Source organism: Myotis brandtii, unplaced genomic scaffold, assembly GCF_000412655.1.
Source record: "Myotis brandtii unplaced genomic scaffold, ASM41265v1 scaffold8, whole genome shotgun sequence".
In the NCBI taxonomy this organism is placed as follows: Eukaryota; Metazoa; Chordata; class Mammalia; order Chiroptera; family Vespertilionidae; genus Myotis; species Myotis brandtii.
The window spans coordinates 9,803,456-9,821,631 of NW_005371219.1; the positions used below are offsets into that span (position 1 = coordinate 9,803,456).

The 18,176-nt window shown below is 36.6% G+C and overlaps 1 protein-coding gene across 3 annotated transcripts in view; it reads left to right on the forward strand.

Moving 5' to 3' along the window:
- Positions 1-1,398: 1,398 nt before the first annotated feature.
- Positions 1,399-18,176, forward strand: part of ATG5 (autophagy related 5) — a 159,548-nt gene continuing 142,770 nt past the window's right edge. For 2 of the 3 annotated variants that reach the window (XM_014531355.1, XM_005883792.2), the window contains exons 1-2: positions 1,399-1,587; positions 6,705-6,832. In XM_014531355.1, the coding sequence (XP_014386841.1) occupies positions 1,480-1,587; positions 6,705-6,832 (236 nt within the window). In that variant the 5' untranslated portion in view covers positions 1,399-1,479. The remainder of the gene's footprint in view (positions 1,588-6,704; positions 6,833-18,176) is intronic. The other variant, XM_014531356.1, reaches the window with a different exon arrangement.

The window sequence follows — 18,176 nt, forward strand, 5'->3', positions numbered from 1 at the left end:
GCTGCTGAGACCCTATGGTGCAAAATGTGGCCCACAGCCCAGCCCAGAAACGGTGGCTATGGGCACCGGGTGATGACATCACATAGCAATGACCACCTTCCTCTCCCTAGCGACAACTAGCCTCCTTGCAGTTTCTTCAGCCCAGGAACATGACTTGTTTTAGACCCAGATGGAAACATTTCACACTTTAACCAAATATCTGTGAAGCGTTTTCCAGTGCCTCATCTCATTTGATCCTCACAGAATTCCTGAAGTATGTAGATAGGAAACTCGGTGGAATCCTATTTCTTTTCATTAGCCGGAAAACGGAGATTTAAAAAGCTTAAAAACTTGACCCTACTGGAAAGAAGTAAGAAATGGTGGACCTTGAAAATGACTTCAGATTTTCTCACTGCGCAGAATATAATCAAACACTGCTGCAGTTAAATATTTTACCCTTTGTACTCCCTGCGTGATCTACAGTAATAATCTGCTTCATGTTGATATTTATTGTTGTGTTGCTGACAATTACCTGAAAGAGATGTTGGGGTGCTTCACTGGCCTGAAAAAAGTTTAGCTAATTCAGAAAACAAGTCTAATTAAGCAACTTTATTCTATATCTATAAAAGACTCAGTTGACTCGGGCATGCGCAATACATATAAAGCTCTCGCTGGTGCCAGTCGCACACGTATGTTTCAATCTGTCATTGCCGATTGTGAATTTGATTGACACTTTTATTATAGAGAAAGGGCGAATAGCGATATTAAAATATTTTCTAATTAATTTCCTTTCAATGTGCATGAATTCATGTACCAGCCTCTAGTAGTAAATAAGATGGGAAATACTGATAAAATCAAATATTGATAGTATCTGGAGTGGGAGAGATTTAAATATGGGGCAGGGCCCAGCCATTGTGGCTCAGAGGTTGAGTGTCAATCTATGAAGTAGGAGGTCACGGTTCGATTCCCGGTCAGGGCACATGCCCAGGTTGTGGGCTCAATCCCCAGTGTGGGATATGCAGGAGGCAGCTGATCAGTGATTCTCCCATCATTTATGTTCTATCTCTCTCTCCCTCCCTCTTCCTCTCTGAAATCAATAAAAATATGTATTTAAAAAATATATATATATATAGGGCAGGGATAATTGTGGGATATTTTGGTGTTGCACTCTATGGACCTTAGGACATCATTGAAGAGTTCACTTTAGATAAAGCTTGAAAATGATGTATCTATAGTTTAACTTTGGCTGTGGCTCATTAGTTAGCCTATGTTGTAATTTTGAATTGTTTACATCTATGATCCCTTTAAATAAGTAATAGCTCTGCATTTAGAATTTGTTGCACTGATTTGGGCATTCATTTTTTCCTAAAATCTTTCTTTGTTTCAGAGCAGGTCATTCATCCTTGCAAGGATCTGATTAATGCTCCTCATTTTATTTTCAGTTTAGCTTTGGTTGAAAAAAGAATTTAGCCTATATGTACTGCTTTAATCACTGGAAGAATGACAGATGACAAAGATGTGCTTCGAGATGTGTGGTTTGGTCGAATTCCAACTTGCTTCACCCTATATCAGGATGAGATAACTGAACGGGAGGCAGAACCATATTATGTAAGTATGTTGATGGTGGCAAATGGGATATCTAACTTTGTTCATTTTTATAAATAAAACTCTAAAAACCTGGAGGCTATTGTTTAACATTTTATATGCAATTAGTACATGCTTTTATTATGGAAAATTAGAAAACACAGATCAGCAAAACAAATGAAATTAAAATTGCTTCTATTCTTACCACCCAGAGGGGAAAAACACTGTTGACATGTTGTTATGGGACCTTCTTGACTTTGTTTTTCTTATGCACATATGTATATATTGATGATGGAATCAGAAGTTATCTGCTGTTTTTCTTTTAACAGGAAGCTGTTTTGAAAATAATACATTCAGATTTGATTCTTTCGTCTTGAGGTGGTTCCAAGCAGCTATTTGACAAATTCTTTATCATAGCTCAGTGAACATATGAACATATGTGTATGCTTTTTCACATGTCATTGAGCTACTCTATATTATATAAAATACTAGTGGCCCGGTGCACGAAATTCATGCACAGGGGTGGGGGAGTTCCCCTCAGCCCAGCCTGCACCCTCTCCAATCGGGGACCCCTTCGGGGATGTCCAAGGCCTGATCTCGTCCCCAACTGCCCTCCCCTGCCTGCCTGGTTGCCCCCAACTGCCCTCCCCTTCCAGCCTGATCTCGCCCCCAACTGCCCTCCCCTGCCAGCCTGATTGCCCCTAACTGCCTCTGCCTCGGCCCCTACCACCATGGCTTTGTCCGGAAGGAAGTCAGGCGTCTGGAAGATGGCCGGTTGACCCGGTCTAATTAGCATATTACACTTTTATTAGTATAGATATTATTTAGTAACATAAATTGTTGCATGTAGATTTGTGGTTTGAGTTATTATATTATCTGTTCTAAAAAGGAATATCAAATATCTTCTGGATTTAGCCTGGTTTTTTGTTTTTGTTTTTTTTTCTGAGTGCATGTATAATCCAAACCTAAGCATCTGTCAAAAATAATAGTGCCCTGCTTGTTTACTGAATAGCACCTAATAGGCATAGACATTCTCGGTTGTCATTATTTGAGTTTTTTTCTTTTTGTGTCTCATGTATACATAACATCATTTACCCAGGAGGTTCTAGAAAAGTGGGAAATGTCTATATGATTCTGGACTATCCCTTGTTTCACCTTAGTAAAGCTTGCCCTTTGCATTTTCACTTGTCTGTTTGGGAGGCAGCACTGCTCCTAAGCCTGCTTGAGCGATGGGAAGTCAGACTGCTGGAAATCTCAACAATTTTCTTTTCTGCCTTTAGAAAAACTTGTGTAATTAAAAACAAAATGTGGCTATAGTTTATTTTTAGAGGAATTTCATTTGTTAGATATATTTTTCCTCTAATTCTTCTATATGGGTTAGGATAGCATTTTTGTTTTATTTCCAAACTAGATTTTTCTATTTTAATTAAAATTTTTAACCTTGAATAGCTTTCTAATAGTGCCTGAACAGAGGAAAATATGTGTCTAGTTGTCAAAGTGGCAAAAACTTAAAAATATATCAGTTAAGTTTGTTTACTTTTGAATCAGAATATGATGTTTGAACCCGGCTGGTGTAGCTCTGTGGTTGAGCATCCACCTATACATCAGGAGGTTGCCAGTTGGATTCCCAGTCAGAGCACATGCCTGGATTGTGGGCTCCCCAGCAGAGGGTGTGCAGGAAGGGACATAGGGACATATTTTATGATCCATTTACTTTTTAAGATATGCTTTTATTGATTTGTGAGAGAGGGGGAGAGAGAGAGAAACATCAGTGAGAGAGAAACATCAGTGGGAGGCCTCCTGCATGCCCCCTACTGGGGATCAAGCCCACAACCAGGGCATGTGCCCTGCCCTGGAATCAAACCAGTGACCTCTTGGTGCATGGGATGATGCTCAACCGACTGAGCCACATGACCAGGACTTATGATCTATTTCTGTGAGGTACCTAGAATAGTCGTAACCAAGACAGAAAGTAGAAAAGTGATTACCTAGGGCAGGGGTGGGCAAACTTTTTGACTCAAGGGCCACAATGGGTTCTTAAACTGGACCGGAGGGCCGGAACAAAAGCATGGATGGAGTGTTTGTGTGAACTAATATAAATTCAAAGTAAACATCATTACATAAAAGGGTACGGTCTTTTTTTTTTTTAGTTTTATTCATTTCAAACGGGCCGGATTGGGCCCGCGGGCCGTAGTTTGCCCACGGCTGACCTAGGGCCAGGGGGAAGGGAACAATGGGGACATTATTGTTTAATAGGTATGGAATTTGAGTTTGAGATGATGAAACATTCTGGAGAATGGACAGTGTTCATGGTTGCACAGCAGTGTGAATGTATTTGATGCTGCTGAACTATACACTTAAAAATGGTTAATAGGGAAAATTTTATGCTAGGTATATTTTACCAGGATTTAAAAAAGTAAAGTAAACCAGTGAGATGCACCTATGAAAAAACAGTGGTACAATCTGGATGTACAAGGCAGGATGATGTCTTTTTGCTGTTATTTTCTTTTCATTTTTACCTATTTATTTACTAGCTACTTATTTAAAATTTACTAGATAAATTGTATCTAATATAGTCATTCTTAAGTCTTAGAGTTATTTCTTAGAGTTACTGTAGATATTTATATGTTATAGATTACTACCATAGGCCAATTTGGAACAGAAGATTCTAAGTACACTTCCCTGTAGATTCTGTCTTAAGGAGGGGCATTCTTTATTAATTAATGTTTTTGGCCTTTTGTCTTACTTTAACCTTTGACATCTCCAATTCGTGCAGCAAATATTTATTGTGTGCCTACTATAATGTTGGGGGCATTGGGACTGTAGCAGTGAACAAAACACAAATAATCCTGTCTTAATGGAGCTTACATTCTAATGTTCTTCATTTCCTTATTGTAAAGAAGTTTTTGTTTCATGAAAATCATTTGAGAATTTTTCAGCAACTTTGATTAAACCATAGGCATGTAGTACCACACTCCCTAAATCAGGAGCTGATGTCCATACTCATTAGTCCTAATGTGTCTTTCTTCTTACAATTTCCATAGGTTAATATCATTCTCTACAGAACAGATTATTATCATTATTATTATTAAATGCCCAACAGACATTTTAAGTTAAAGTTCAGACTTATAATATAGAGCTTATTCGACTGATAGATTATACGTATTTATTTTTTTAAATGGTTAAGTTACCATGCTGTTTTAACTTCTTAGAGACTGTCCATGTTACACCGATATTTGATGCTGTTATTTCTGACTTTAATGAATCTTTTCTTTGCCATTTATGTAATAGAATATGATTTTGGAAAGTTATTTAAATTGTATATAAAATAGAGTGGTACTACTTCCTGTAAAACAACGAGTGCTTTTCCTTATACTAGCGTTAGTTCCCCTTTTCTTTTCTTTTCTTTTCTATCACATTCTAGTTGTTTCTTTATAAAAGAGGACCTTATGTTCTTTTGAATCCACAATAATATCCAACAGCTTGTTATAGTATTAGTACCATCTATTCCAGTGATGGCGAACCTATGACACGCGTGTCAGAGGTGACACGCAAACTCAATTTTTTGGTTGATTTTTCTTTGTTAAATGGCATTTAAATATATAAAATAAATATCAAAAATATAAGTCTTTGTTTTACTATGGTTGCAAATATCAAAAAATTTCTATATGTGACATGGCACCAGAGTTAAGTTAGGGTTTTTCAAAATGCTGACAACGCCGAGCTCAAAAGGTTCGCCATCACTGATCTATTCCATTCTGGAGCATGCCTCCCACACCATCATTCTCTATAGTCCCTAGGATCACTGTTATGTTCTCTTACCTACATGGAGCCTGTTATCTTGAGCTTCAGTGATTAAATATCACTTCCTTTAACCAGAATATTTCCCTTTGTATATATACCCCAGCCTAGTAGTTCTACTTGATTTACTGATCAGAAGACATAACCTTAAATAAGCAGTATGAAAAAAGATGCAGTTAGACACACAAAAGCAGCTGAAAAAGAGTATCAAAACAATTTTATCAGCAAAAGAAAACAGAAGCTTAGGAAAGCAAGAAATGGCTAGAGGGTCTATACTGCAAAGGAGGAAAAGATGAATTCTCACCAGTGTTCTCCTTTCATTTATCTTATGTTTTCTTTCTGAGTACCTTTCCTGGGGGGAAAACAGTGACGGCTTTCACACTAATCCAGTTGAGGCTTTACCTAGCCCAATATTCCCTCCCAAACTCTTCTCTCCAAAGTTCAAGGCCCAACCTACATAAGGATAGGGTTGAGGGAGTTGACAGTGGTAGGATCACCAGTCAACCAGCATTATACTTAAGCTTGTACTTTATTGCCCTTTATCACCAAAATCTGTTCTGACTGATCTCCAGACCTTCCCCACTTTTCCATTTCTTGATCCCCATCATCTCCTCATGTAATATTTCCTTAACAGATTTCCTGTCTATAATCTCCTTTTAGTCTTTTATGTACAACTGCTAGAATGTTCCTCAAATACTGTTTCTCATCATGCCATTCTTTTATTCATGGTATCGTAATGGCCCCTGTTGTTCATCAAATGAAAATTTCCATTTGACTTTTAAAGATCTGTTGCTGCCATGAATATTTTTGTAAGTAGTTATAAAAATACTCACTTTTTAAACCTCTACTTTAGCCTCATATAGAGGACAGATTATGTCTTCGTCTTGGTATTCATCATTGCAACTAATCTTGTACACAGTAGATTTTCAAAACATGAGAGAGCAGTTGAGAAGTCCTGATTGACCAATCAAGGTATACAGTAGAACTGAGTTGATTATGCTCTCAGAACAGTTTAATTATTTTTATAAAGTTGATTCATATTTTTAAGTTAAAGTTGCTTGAAATACTAAGTATCCTAAATAGTATGGCATTTGGTTACATTGTTCTTTTATTTGGAGGAAATTATAGAAAGAGTATACTTAGATTTGTGTTGCTTATTCCAGGCATTTATGCTGTACTTAAAGTGATGATCTCATAAGAAATTTTTAAACATCTTAACCTTTAGCCTTTGATTTGTGTGGAATATTCAAAATAATGCAGAGAACATGGTTGTTTTTCCTTAAAATTCAAAAATTTATTTTAATAGTAAATAAATATGGTTTTACAAATTTTCATTTCAGTTACTTTTGCCAAGAGTAAGTTATTTGACGTTGGTAACTGACAAAGTGAAAAAGCACTTTCAGAAGGTTATGAGACAAGAAGACATTAGTGAGATATGGTTTGAACATGAAGGCACGCCACTGAAATGGTGAGTGAATTTTTCTGCATTATTAAACATTGAGTATATGCTAACCATAAGAAGGTATAGTGCCCTGAAGCAATTTTTAAAAACTTCTGTAAAGAAAGAAATCACTGGCTTAGCTCACATAACTCAGTAAATTTTAAGCTATTATTAGACTATTTTATTGAAAATATTTCTGCCTCCCATTTGGATTCATGGGAGATTGGATAGATTTGTATATTTTTAATAGATTTTTATATGCTATAATAATATATTTGTTTATGGGTTGTTGTTTTTTCAAATATATTTAAAACCCCTTTATAAATAAGTCACTCTGTGACACTTCAACTTTGTTTCTATCTCCAAAATCTTTACAGATCTTTATATATAAGCATGATTATCTCCAATGACATCTTTCAAACCGATGGCCACATTTAGTTGATCACTATGCCATAAGCACATTTTATCTAGCCTTGGTTTAGTATTTAAAGTATATTGATTTCCTTTTTATGTGAAAAATAATTTTGGCATTATATTATTTTTTAAGAGTTATATTGAAAATAAATCCTGAATCTGTGTTTATCCATATACAGATGATGTATTTTATACTTCCTCTATTATTGGGAGTTTTGTTTGTTGTGCTTCCAAACAAATTTAATGAAACCGGAGAAATTGCAGAGAGAAGAATATGAAAAAATGGTTATAAGTGTTGAAATGCTGCCAAGTGGATACAAACTGAATCAAAATTTAAATGAAATATGAAGAGTAGAAACAGGCTAAAAATGGACTTGTTCTCTGAATATGAGACTATTAAAATGAGTTTTAAAAGTGACTTAAATAAAAGGAAGCTGGTAGGTGTTTAATAAGTGTGGCTGAATTCAAGGATTGTTTAGAACAAGGAGTGAACTTTTGGAATTCATCTTGTGCTCATGAGTAAATTTTTCATAATAGTTTAGAAATATATAGGATGATATTTCATATTGTTACTGGTCACATTTCTACCATTTTGAGGTGGTTCTGGGACAGGATGACAAAGTTCCTTAAATTTTTTTTAAAATCAAAACAATACTGACCTTGCCCTGGCTGGTGTGGCTCAATTGGTTGGAGCATTGTCCCATGCACTGAAAGGCCACAGGTTTGATTCCCAGTCAGGGCACATACCTGGGTTGCAGGTTCGGGGCACATGTGGGAGGCCCCGATTGATGTTTCTCTCTCACATTGATGTTTCATGTTTCTCTCTCCCTCTCCCCCTCTCCCTTCCATTCTCTCTAAAATCAGAGGAAACATATCCTCAGGTGAGGATTAAAAAAACCCCACACAAAACCAGTACTGAGCTTCATGATTGTACTTGAATCATGTATCAGATTCATGACTCTTGAATAGTTCTAGACCTCAGGCAAGATAGATAGATAGATAAATGTTTTTTTCTAGGTATTTTTATTTCTCAGAAGAATTGGAGGTTTTGGAATGGGAAGGTGGCTTAAAAGAAGTATTAGAGAAACAAGGATCAGGAGAGTAGTGGGAAAGGAAAGAGGGGGAAAGATTGTAGGTTAATAATAAGACATAGCTATGTTCTTGACAGATCTATCTATATTCTAATTTAATATTGTAATTGCATTGTTTATGTGTATTTGTTATAGATTATTGTAAGAATCTGTGTGACTGACACCAGGCTTTGCTATTTTAACCATTGTAGAGCAGGATTTTCCAACAAAGGCCCTATTGACACTTTGACCTGGATAATTCTTTGTTGGGGAGGGCTACCCTGTACATTGTAGGATTTTTAGCAGCAGCCCTTGCCTCTACCTACTAGCACCAATAAACATTTCCTCTAGTCATGATAATAGTGCTTTTCGTGGGATGTAAAACCACCCCCCAATTGAGAAATCCTAGAAAAGATGGGAAACCTCAATTTAGCTTTTATAGTAAATGATGATTGTTAAGTTATCCTTCAGATGCTATTTTAATCTGTCTTGTGTGGAGGCTATTTTTGTATTTGATATGCTTTGTATTCTATTGGTTTGTATTCTACATATGCTATCAAATAATATTTGGACCCATGTATCACTGTTACTACAGAGTAATATTTTTGGCATAAATATATCATGTTCCTACTTTGTCAGTATTTATCCCTTTGAATGTCTTTTATTAAACAGTGAAATTATTTCCCCTTTTAGAGAGCTTATATGAAAGTAATTGTGTTCATGGATCTTTGTTCATTTTAGTTTTGGGGGTGTTAACTTTTTATGTATGCTACCACTTGCATAGTTATGTCTTGTCTTGTTGTAAGCTCATTGTATTTAATGGCTTTACGTACACTTTCCTTTAGTATGGTTAAGTACTCCATATAAGGAATGAATAACTTTCAGAGGCATGAGTGTAATCCAGGACTTCTGAGCTAAGTCTTGATCTTTTCTCTCTTTGTTCCCAACAATAGCAGTTTTTTTCTGTGTTAAAAGAATTATCTTCCTGGAAATAGGTTATCAGTAACTACCTGGCATTTAATTAAGCAGTAAGTCTCATAGGATAGGGTAATCATTGTGCAGCTACCACTGAAGCTTTCTAGGACTTGGGCTTTGGAGACGATACAAGTATCTTAAGAGTAGAGGTGCATTTATTTGAGTAGGATGATAGCATCTTTCTTATACTTGACGAGAGGCCCAATGCACAAAATTGTGCATGGGTAGGGTCCCTAGGCCTAGCTGGCGATCAGGGCTGATCTGTGGCGCAACCCGGCGGGGGGGAGGGCGCTGCTGGTACCCGCCTTGGCTGGCCTGGCGCCTCCTGCTCGCTGGTACCCGCCCACCTCACTGGCCCTGCTTCCTGCCACCACTGCTGGTTGCCTCCCTCTGCGGGGTGACTGGCAGAGTGAGGGGGGCCCGCTGGCACCCGCCTTGGCTGGCCTAGGGCCTGCGGGCTGGGGGCAGCTCCTGCATTGAGCGTCTGCCCCCTGGTGGTTAGTGCACATCATAGCGACCGGTTGTTCCACTGGTGGTTCTGCTGTTCTGTCTATTTGCATATTAGGCTTTTATTATATAGGATTCTTTGGAGTTTTAAATAAATTCAAGTGAGAAAGTAAATTAAACACCAGTTTAGACAATTTATTTTAAAAAAGAAAGAGCATTTATTCCTTTTCCCTTTACAAGTTCTTTTCCAATTTGTACTTATTGTTTTTATAATTGTTTAAATATCTGCATGAGATGCTTAAGCTGGGGCTTTGTACCTTAAGCAGTAGCATGTAAGATATGCTAAGTCAATGTTTGTTTAAGGAATGGATGAATCTAAATTAGTCTCTTTTATTGAGAAAACTGAGAAAGCTAAAATAAATAAAATAACTTGTGCAAATAAGCAAGTAGGACCAGATTTTGAGAGTCTTAGTTCAGGGCTCTTTCCACCACACCTCCTGATATTCTATTTGTCAGTTGTTTTCTCCAGTTCTATGTATTTTTTTTCTAATTGTTTATGTTAATTTGTCCAGATTAGAATAGCAGAATATTTAAGAGCAGTGTCATACACTTAATGAGTACTTAATATGTTGTTGATTTGTAGAGAGATTCCAAGGAGGTTTTATCTGATTGGTGATTTAGCCTCTACAGTCTTTTGTCTGTTTAACTTTTTAAAATCACTTGGGAAGTGGAAAGGGCTGATCTAATTCAAATGTAAGGATCTTGGTGGTTTTTTTTTAGAGTGATTTGAGTTGATTAGTCAGCAGAGGGTGCTCTAACATTGCATTTTAAAGAGTGAAGTTTCTTGTACCATAACTCAAATGTTCAGAATTTGTTTGTTACTTTTATATTACTTATTTTAAGAGAATAGTTTTACTAAAGAATACTTCATAGTATACCCTAATACTGGTTTAGATTTTAGGCCTTCAGATACAAAACTTAGAAAAGCTTCTCTTTTTGTCAACTATAAAACAGGTCTTTCTAATGGGATATTATTTTGTGTAAATTGACTTATTTTCAGGACTTGTTGAAAGTAAGAAATTGAAACTACCTTTTGAATTAAAAAAAGAAGCAAATGCTAATGTTAATTTTAAGCATAGACGTAGTAGAATGACCCAGAATTTAATAGTGTACCTAGGTGATTTCAAAAGTAAATTTTAACAAAATAACTTTAACATCTTAATCATAAATGTTATGAAGGCACTTCTCCATTCTAATCATTTTTCTAAGGTTGTAAATTTCTAGAATTTTATAAATTATTCTGTAAACTAGATATTTGAAATGTGGATTACTTATAGCATTTTATACATGCAATAGTCCATTGGTTATTGGTTATTTTTGTACATTTTTGTACATAAAAATAGGCTTAGAAAGCTGTAAAACACAGTGCTAGTCTACAGTTGTTTGTGCCATGGATAAAGGCAAAATTGATTGCAATCATTAAATTACTTTGGTTTACATTTGAGTTACACCTTTTTTTTTTATTCAATGAATGCAGCAAACTTATGAACAGGCTGCATTTATTTCAGTGAAATGGAGTGGGACAATAGTTCTCTAGTATATGGGGAAGATTGCTGTCAGTGCTGATTTTAGACTACTGGTTTGCTGTCTGACTGCAGATGTTTAGACTAGAATGAGCACCCTTGGCTGGCTTCAGAGCATATCCATTATTGCTATGCTGTGAGCCAGTTGTGTATATGTATGTTAGCACTAATGAAAGGGTAAAGAAGAAACAACCTTATGCAAAGAAAAATGAAAATATTAATTTATTTTGAAAATTGGATTTAGAAAAAACAAGAGCAGTTTAAGGAAGGGAAAGAAAATGAATAAAATGTAAAAATAGACCTAACACTAAATATTCTGGTGCAACCATTTTTTAGGGCAATATAGACTGAACCTTTAGCTAGTTGGATCCTCTTCTGATATATATTCCAGGTTCAAATCCTCACCACTTCCTTTGCTATTTAATTTAGGTTAGATTGGCAGTAGTAACAATGGCTACATTATGATTTACTTATAGTTACAGCGTATTGTTGTTTCTATTTTGTGGGTTAGGAACCTCTTGACAAAACTATCTAGAATATCTGTTTAGTGGAGTTGTGCAAGTTTGTACTTTTGAAGTCCTTGATGTAAATCAGATTATAGTGTAAGAAATTTAGTAACTTTAATGTTTGCTAGTTCTGTTTTCTTTTAGAGATTTTATTGCATATTAATAGGTTCATTAGAAAGAAATAATCTTAGAATCAATTAAGATAGTGTATTTTTTTCGAGTTAGTATTCTTGCATCAGAATCATTCTGACATAAACATCTGCTTTGAGCCATATATGAACCATATACTTTTACACTAGAAATAAGTAGTTATGGCCTAGCTGGTTTGGCTTAGATAGAGCGTCGGCATGCGGACTGAAGAGTCCCAGGTTCGATTCCGGTCGAGGACACAGGCACAGGTTGCGGGCTCGATCCCCAGTGCAGGGGGGGGGGAGGGTGTGCAGGAGACAGCCAATCAATGATTCTCTCTCATCATGGATGCTTCTATTTTTCTCTTCCTTCCTCTCTGAAATCAATAAAAAAATATTTTTAAAGAAAGAAATAAGTAGTTATTTTATTCTTAAGTTTTTATATTTTTAGAATTCTTGTTTATATTAATACTTCATCTGTATTTAAATATATAAATTAGCCGTAGCCGGTTTGGCTCAGTGGATAGAGCGTCGGCCTGTGGACTGAAAGGTCCCAGGTTCGATTCCGGTCAAGGGCATGTACCTTGGTTGCGGGCACATTCCCAGTAGGAGATGTGCAGGAGGCAGCTGATCGATGTTTCTCTCTCATCGATGTTTCTAACTCTCTATCTCTCTCCCTTCCTCTCTGTAAAAAAATCAATAAAATATATTTAAAAAAAAATAAACATATATGTGTATATATGTACATATGTTTGTATGTAGATAGGTCTGTCAAGCTTACTTGGGAAAATATCCCAGTGTAAACTGGGCTCACCTATTGAGGTGTTTTGTTTGTTTGCTTCTTTTTTTTGGTAAGAGACACAAAATGAAGGTAACTGAAAGAGAATCTTCCTGCTCTCAGAAGTGTTCACAGGCCTGACTTGACCATGATGCTCAAGTTTAGGGCGGCACAAGTTCATAGAAGCTGTGGATGCAAATGTTTGGAAGAGACTGTTGATGATAAACTATTTGGAAAATACAGCCAGGAGGATAGGTTTAGGTACCGAGATGTAGCCAGGAGGAGAAAAGGAGAAGAAACCATGATGCACCAAAGGACAGCATTAGAGTCAGCAGCCCATTATCCCAGGGTATTATGAAGATGGTAATTCCTTGTAGCTCATCCACTATTTGCTGTGTAAATATACAACATTTTCTCCTGCTAGCTTTAAAAACAGAAACATCAATGTCTCATGAGAAAGAGAAAGCAGAGTCTACCCTGGAATCAAAAAATAAACATAAATGACATTTTAAAGTTCCCTTCCTATACCAATACGAAAACCCAATAAAATAGCAGCATTACTCAACAGACCTGGTTACAATAAGAGTGAATTAAAATGCAGAAACATAATGTCATTTCTCACACAAACAGCAGCGAGGCAAGCTATTTGATATTGCTCTAAGACAGTATGTGGTCAGCTGAAGCAAGATGGTATATGCAAATCTTGTTCATAAATCAAAGTAAAAGCCCACAAATTCTCAATATAAATTGCCTGAGGGGCTGCTCTGATGAGATTGAAAATATCTCCTCCATATGTGCAGTTTCAGACTTTATAACATTTTAAGAAAATGTTCTAAGAGATAAAGCTGGCATGTGAAAAGCCTGGGCAGAGGAATCAGTAATGATCAGAGCAAAACAATTCTAGAAGGCATCTTAATTTTCATATGGCTCATTTGCATTTGAAACACTGAGAATTCCTATCTCCCTTGTACAAAAATGTGTACATATTAAATTACTTTCCACTTGAAAGTACATTTTCCTAAATGTTTGGAAGATGATCAAATTTTAACTGGAGGACTTGTTTTCTTCCATCAGGTGTGGGGGAGGTGTGGCTTCCTGGTATGAGAGGCAACAGTTGATTCTAATAGCAGAACAAGACAAAAATAAGAAGGTAAATTGAAAACAATTCCTACTTGTACAGTTTGATTTAAAGGTGGCAAAGAAAAGGATACATGTGGTACAAAGATGTCAAAAAACATTAAATAGAGATACCTTTCTAAAAATTGTGATATTCTGATACTTGAAAATTAGATTCTATTACTTATTCTAGGCTTCTTATGAATGTACTCTAATTTATTTCAATACACAATTTCGGAGTATCTAAAAATTTCGGAGTATCAGTGTTAAAAAGGCACATGCTCACCAGCTATTAAATGATAATTCCCAGGGCTTACTTTGTGCCCATCTCCAATTTAAAAATTTAGGATATTAATTTTAGGATATTGGTGGGACAGCAAAGATTAAAAACTTCTTTACTGTCAACTTTAAACAATATTTAGTCTTAATAAATTTCTTGGTGATCACTCAGAGAGCTAGAAGTTGGTATCGAAGTAGAAATCTGAACTCACAAAATGAAACCAGACTGAATGAAAAGATCTTTCTGAATTTTTTTTTTCCTGATACGGCAAAGTGTCTGGGAAAGAGGTGTGTCCTCAAAAAGAAAACCAGGACTTGAAAGCTATCCCTGTTTATCTTGGCCCTGCCCTCCAGAGACTTCACGTGGTGGAGAGATGCTTTAAGTGTCCAGCTGTGAACTGGAGACTTAAAGGTGGAGCACGTCCCACCCCATTTGAGGACAGTGTGGCAGAACTTGAGTTGGGAACCAAGAGGCAGGATGGAGCAGTGTTGCTGTTGACCTCCCAGGCCATAGGCAAGGAATCTAGTGAGATGTTTTGAAGGGGACAGTGTTTTTACACACAAGTCACACCGTATTTCATACTACTGCCTCAGACTTATTTGAACAAACCCTAATCTTTTGGTTAACTAAACTGTATTGGGCTCAACTTGCATACATGTAACTTTAACTGTAAAATGATCTACGCAATACAAATTTGGAGATCCAGAGGTTTCGGATACAGAGAAATCACCATAATAGTTCTCCTTATTGATTACTCTACTGTTTCTCTCCCAACAAACTTCTATTAGAAAAGAGGGTGGGGTGGGAACCTGGTGGAGAGGAGTTATGGGAAAAAAAAAGAGGAACAACAGTAATAATCTGAACAAAGATTTAATTAAAAAAATAAATATAAATTATAGAAACAATCATATTTAAATTGCCATCATAATTCTCGGTATATTAGAAAGAAGAGCCATCATCATTTACCACTTGACTTCAATGAACTTTAAAAATATATATATATATTTAAATCATTTTGTCAATATTTAGAGAAGTAAGGATAAAGAAATAGTGTAAACAACTTGATCAGAAATTTTAGAAAGCATTTAAATACAGCAAATTTACATTTTCACCCCATATTTTCCTGGTTTTTAATTTTTATATAACTGAAATGGTGAACATCCTCTGACTATAAGAACTGCTCATCAGTTGCCATACATTCAAATGACTTTTCTGTTGAATGACTAAGTGAATAAGAATGCCATATGACATCCTTAGAAGTATATTATTTGTTTATTAGTTCTTGAGTTCTATAAAATTCATCTACTACAGGGCGGGAACATCCAGCCTGAGGGCCGTATAGGCCCATGAAATAATTAGGTCTGGCCCTGCCGAGGCATTAGGGGTGAGTTAATTAAATGTTTGACCAACTATAGCAGGCTAATTTTTTAAGTTGATAACTTTGTATGGCCCTCAAGTGATGTTAGAGATATCCAAATGGCCCTTTTCAGAAAAAAGGTTCCCTGCCCCTCATTAGTTATAGCATCTAAAGCAGTGGTTCTCAACCTGTGGGTCGCAACCCCTTTGGGGGTCGAACGACCCTTTCACAGGGGTTGCCTAAGACCATCGGAAAACACATATATAATTACATATTGTTTTTGTGATTAATCACTATGCTTTAATTATGTTCAATTTGTAACAATGAAAGTACATCCTGCATATCAGATATTTACATTACGATTCATAACAGTAGCAAAATTACAGTTATGAAATAGCAACAAAAATCATTTTATGGTTGGGGGTCACCACAACATGAGGAACTGTATTAAAGGGTCGTGGCATTGGGAAGGTTGAGAACAACTGATCTAAAGACTCATAGTCTGAGATTTCACTTTAAATGATCAGTTTTATCATTGTCATTAAAGTCTAAGGTACTGCTATCTGTCTCTGCAAAAACCTTCTGATTTAATAAGTGTGTAGCGCCTTCCTCTTAATTTTCTTCTCTCTCCTGTTATGGATGGAAAATAATGACATTTTGAATTTTCAACTATATTAGTGATGGCTAAAGTAGACTCCAAAGATGGAGTCTGATCCTTTTTTTAAACTTTACTCAACTATGATGTAATATTTTAGATGACACATTACGAAAATGGAAAAAGGATACTTTATGGTATCATCCTTCTAGGCATGCCATTATTGTTCCAAATTCTTACTATTTTAGTCATTTTTAGCATTAGTTGGGAATAATTGCTAAGTGTAACGATGAAATAATTCCAAGAATGATAAAATGGCAATACGTTTCAAGATAGAGGAAAGACAAGATCACCAAGATCCCATAAAACATCATAGATCTATAAAAGGGTCCAGTAGATCCTTGTGGAAATTAGTAGATAAAGTTTTCATCTTTTTTTTTTTTAATGAGTTTTCTGTGTGGTTTTTATAAGACCTTTAAGAAAAAATGAGAGTTATGAAGTGTCAAACCTAAAATAAAGGTGCTCAGAAAAGACATTCAGAACCTAAAATTGGGTCTATTTGATCTTTTTTCTTTTTCTGATTTTTAAAAAATATATATTTTATTGATTTCAGAGAGGAAGGGAGAGGGAGAGAGAAATATTACTGATGAGAGAGAATCATTGGTCAGATGCCTCCTGCACACCCCCTACTGGGGATCGAGCCCGCAACCTGGGCATTTGCACTGTCCAGGAATCCACCTTGACCTCCTGGTTCATAACCTCCTGAATCAACCACTGAGCCATACCAGCTGGGCAATGGAATCTTTGTGGTAAACTGAGGGTTATCTATTTTGTGGCTTTTTGATTTACGCATTCATAAATAGCTACTTTGTTCAAGATTCTGTGCGTTTATAGTCATGTTTATTTTAATATTGAGGGTAAACAATAATTGATTATGAGTCTTTTCATGTTTAACTTGTATTCTGACCCAAATAATTATTATTTATTTAAAAAATAGAAAACCAGTTTTAAGTAGAGAAGCCGTATAGCCTCAGAGGCCAACGCCAAAACACTGCCACCCAGAGGCTGAGCCACAAACTGACTCTTAGGTGAACACAAATTAAGGCAGTCTGGATCACAAATACGGCCTGCTTTAAAATCAGGACTGTGATTTACAACACGGAGGAACAGTGTATCACAGGGAAATTCAACACTCTCCTAAATACCTGGCAGGACTAAGCAGATCCAAGCAACAGCAGCCTCCTGATCACCACACCCTCTGTCTGAGGAACAGCAGCTGTACGTGAAGCCTCCCCCCACCAGCCAGAAGAGCCACCACAGCTGTGAACAACACCCACCAGAGGAGCTGCTGCCAACTGAGGAGCAGCTGCTACCGCAACCACCCAAGGAGCAACCACAGCCCAAGGAGCCACTGCCACCCAGGGAGCAGCCACTGAACGACTCAACATCTAGATATGTCAGTGAGATCAAACATGGGTAGGCAAAGAAACCCCCAAAGGAAAGAAAAGGAGGACTCGCCAGAAAAGCAGCTAAGTGAGACAGAGGCATGCAACATGACAGAAAAAGAATTCAGAATAAGGGTCCTAGCGTGCATAAACCGGATGGAGGAAAAAATCAACTACTTATGCAAGAAGCAAGAAGAAACAGATGAAAAAATCAATAACTTATGCAAGACCCAAGAAGAAATGAAGAGCGATATAGCTGCAATAAAAAACACCATTGAAAGCATCAACAGTAGACTAGGAGAAGCGGAGGACCGAATTAGTGAATTAGAAGACAAGGAAGCAAAACACACCCAAACTGTACTGCAATTGGAGAAAAAAATTAAAAGACAGGAGGAGAGCCTAAGGGAGCTTTGGGACAACATGAAACGAAACAACATACGAATAATAGGGGTGCCAGAACAACAGAAAGATGAACAAGGATTAGAAAACCTACTCGAAGAAATAATATCAGAAAACTTCCCTGAGGTGGGGAAGAAAAAAGTCACACAAGCACAGAGAGTCCCAAACAAGGTGAACCCGAAAAGACCCACACCAAGACACATCATAATTACCATGGCAAATGTTCAGGACAAAGAGAGAATCTTACAGGCTGCAAGAGAGAGACGGAAAGTTACATA